This window comes from Lactuca virosa, chromosome 5 (genome assembly GCF_052849685.1).
Source record: "Lactuca virosa cultivar CGN04683 chromosome 5, Lactuca_virosa_CGN04683_v6, whole genome shotgun sequence".
In the NCBI taxonomy this organism is placed as follows: domain Eukaryota; kingdom Viridiplantae; phylum Streptophyta; class Magnoliopsida; order Asterales; family Asteraceae; genus Lactuca; species Lactuca virosa.
In genome coordinates, this window is record NC_136430.1 from 358,224,636 (window position 1) to 358,228,139 (window position 3,504).

The 3,504-nt window shown below is 39.1% G+C and overlaps 1 protein-coding gene across 1 annotated transcript; it reads right to left on the minus strand.

Moving 5' to 3' along the window:
• Positions 1 to 402: 402 nt before the first annotated feature.
• On the minus strand, positions 403 to 3,120 carry LOC145113498 (uncharacterized). The gene has a single exon (XM_079049577.1). The coding sequence runs from the start codon at positions 3,118 to 3,120 to the stop codon at positions 403 to 405; it is 2,718 nt and encodes a 905-aa protein (XP_078905703.1).
• Between the last annotated feature and the right edge of the window lie 384 nt (positions 3,121 to 3,504).

Sequence of the window (3,504 nt, forward strand, 5' to 3'; positions counted from 1 at the left end):
CAGAGGTATCAACTGAAAACCTTGTGCCATCCCGCCGATTGCATATCTATTACAATCATCACCACCATAGTCACAACCATCGCAGGTAAAACAAGAATCTTTAATTTCAAAGTCTTATATATATATATATATATATATATATATATATATATATATATATATATATATATATATATATATATATATATATATATATACTAGCCGTCTACCCGCGCCAAGCGACGGGTGCGGTTTTTTTTCAGAAATTACTTCGTATATAGGATTATTTTTTTGCTTAAATAGTTTAATGCACATAAACAATTATCAATAAGAGCCATGCTCGTAGAAACAGAATAAAAAATAATCAAAAATGAAAAGTTGAGATTCTTTAAAAATGAATACGAACACATGATTGGCTGATCATTATTGATCGCGCAACACTTCTTTATACACGACATTTGACGTATAGACTTCACTGCCGTTGAATTGTTCATCGGGCTTCACCAATACTTTTGTAGTGGCACGTGATATCCCTCTGGATAATGCCACATAAAGTTGGCCATGCGAGAAAACCGATTCTGGAAGATAAATTCCTACATTTGGAATTGTTTGTCCCTGAGCTTTATTTATTGTCATTGCAAAACATAATCGAATTGGAAATTGCTTTCTCTTAAGCTTGAACGGGAACAGGTCATCTTCAGACGGACTTAGAGGAATCCTTGGCAAAAATACCCTCTTTCCAGCATGTTGACCAACAGCTATTTCGGCATCTATGACATTGTGCTGAAAACTTTTACATATCAATCGAGTGCCGTTACATAATCCATTTGACGGGTCGAGATTCCGTAATAGTATTATCGGGCATCCAACTTTCAATCTTAAGTAATGAGGGGGCAAACCACTAACACTGAGCGTGTTCAAGAATTCCACGGGATAGAAGTTATTTATATCGTCCACAGCTTCATCAAAACTATAGTAAATTTTCTCTTCTCCATGGAATCGGCCGATCAAATAATCATTAATCTCATCGACACTATCATTTCTTGTGGATAGTATTGCACGCGAAATAATATAATCCGGTTCAGATCTATTAATTTCAAAAGATGGAAAGATTGCATCAATCAAAGCATGCAATGACTTTTCCTTTTTAGTGTAGGGAATTATCATATCATCAGGGATGCGAATAAAGTTTCCATGCACCGTTTCTTCAACTCCATCACCGACACGTAATAGAAAGTCTGAGAACCATGGATCAGATAGTGCTCTCATATTTATAGTTAACCGCAACTTGATAATCGAAGACCAAAGAGGCGACATTCGTATGCTAGAATCCACAGTTTGTGCTCGTGTTCCACGTCTAACCACCGGCAACACTTGTCTGAAATCACCTCCCAAAACCATTATCTTTCCACCAAACGGGAGCATCACCCCAGTGATATCTTTCATTGTACGATCAACTGCCTCCAATGCATGTCTTTTAGCCATAGACGCTTCGTCCCAAATGATTACTTTTGCAGTCCTAAGTAGTTGAGCAGTACCACTTTGTCTTGAAATCTTGCAGACCGAGTTATTTTCAAGATTGATTGGAATTTTAAAGCGCGAGTGAGCTGTTCTCCCCCCTGGCATATTATTAGCCGCAACACCCGAAGAAGCGGTCGCGAGTGCAATATGACCACATGAACGAATATTAGCAAGTAAAGCTTTGTACAAAAACGTTTTTCCAGTTCCACCGGGACCGTCTATGAAGAAAACTCCTGGAATATCATTATGGACATGCCACATTACCTCATCATACGCACATTTCTGTTCAGGATTGAGAAAATCTCGGGCTTGTAAATGTTCAGGTTCTAAAACTATAGAGCATTCTTCTTGTACCTCACGAAAAACTCCAAATTCTAAATCGACATTTTGATTTATCTTTGGAAGATCAAAATCATCAATATCGTCACCCATATATTGTAGGAATATCATGATGTCAGTGAGGACCATATTTTGGACTCTTTCAACACTTCCATATTGTCGCCTATAATCTTCTGAAAGAGCATTGTAGTGGTCATCCCATAACCTACGAACATCCCCTGGCGCACAAAAACTCAATATCGTTGCAAACAACCTTCTAAGAACATTGGGAAATTGAAAGAAAGAAGCCTCTGTAAGACATTGTGATAAACCATCATCAGACTCTATCAACCCTCTTTCAAGAGCTGCTTTTCGAAATGTTGGGTGTTTTACGTTGTTCACCGTATAGAGATCTTCAAAACACGTAGGACCACTAATATGCAATAAAAGTAGGCGAAGGTAATATCGCTCCCCTTCAGCAGGATTAGCAGAAACCAAACGACCTCGCATTAATCCTAGTTTTCGATGATTCCAACGACGTGAATTCGGATCCCACGTAAACTTTTTAGGAAAATCTCTGTATTTATATTCTCTTGCACGGATATCTTCTTTATTTTTTAGAAAAAATGCAGTCAACATTGATCTCTTATCTTTCTCATTCTCAACAACGCTAGTCAGTGTATCATCCTCACTGAACCTAACCATCTGTTGGTTTGGGAGATGTACATGCAAATCCATCACATAAGGATGTATCTGAGAAAGTGCGAAGCTAAAAATCCTCCATATTGCCTCGGGAGGCGAGACATATCGTGCATCCTGAAACCGTTTTATCTCATCGATAACAATACGTTCTCCATCCGGATCAATATTGATAACTTGTTTATCATGACCTTTGTAAATATACTTAAACACATATTTCACAGAGGTAATACTCGAGCAGACCTCAACATTCATATGACAGTTAAACATCATCAACAACTTTGGGTTATACGGGACCACCCATCTGTTATCCATCTTATTTCCTCGTATGTCCACCTCTATACCATTATCTCTCCTTCGATACACGGGATAAGAGTCCTTTCCTTGTACGGTGGTTTCATTGAATTGTCGAGGGTATCTAAAACGACATTTCTTTTGCTCATTATTCATACAAGGACAGTCAGAGTTTAAGCCACCGCAAGGACCATGTATCATGTGTGAGACGACCAATTGGTGCATTTTAGGATGCCTTATCGGGTCTGGAATTTCAGCACATACTATTTTGTCGTACTCATCTGCATTAGTAAGCTTATATGGAGGCATCATTATCAAGAGGAAATGTGCATGTGGCAAACCCCGCTTTTGAAACTCAATGACATAAACATACGCACCCACCACGCCGAGGACGTGTTTCGTGAAGAGTTGTTTCTTAAGATCCTCTAACTTAGCACGAAAAACTCTTGACACAAGGTCCGGTCGATCTTGAGCTGTCTGCCAAGGGAGTAACTCATCTTTTATTTCCGGCTAGTTTGGATTGCATGTCATTGTAAGAAATATGCCAGGCTTCCCGTCATCTTGAACTAAAGTCATGGCATCAAGAAATCGTCGCCGCATGTCACGTGGGCCTCCGATGAAACTTGCAGGCAACACAACATGTTGCCCTATCATATTCGATTGAACCTCACCGGCATTAACACAGTCCACAAC

Excerpts from the sequence above, each read along its gene's own strand:
- LOC145113498 (XM_079049577.1), bottom strand. The coding sequence starts at position 3,120 with ATGCCTCCATATAAGCTTACTAATGCAGATGAGTACGACAAAATAGTA.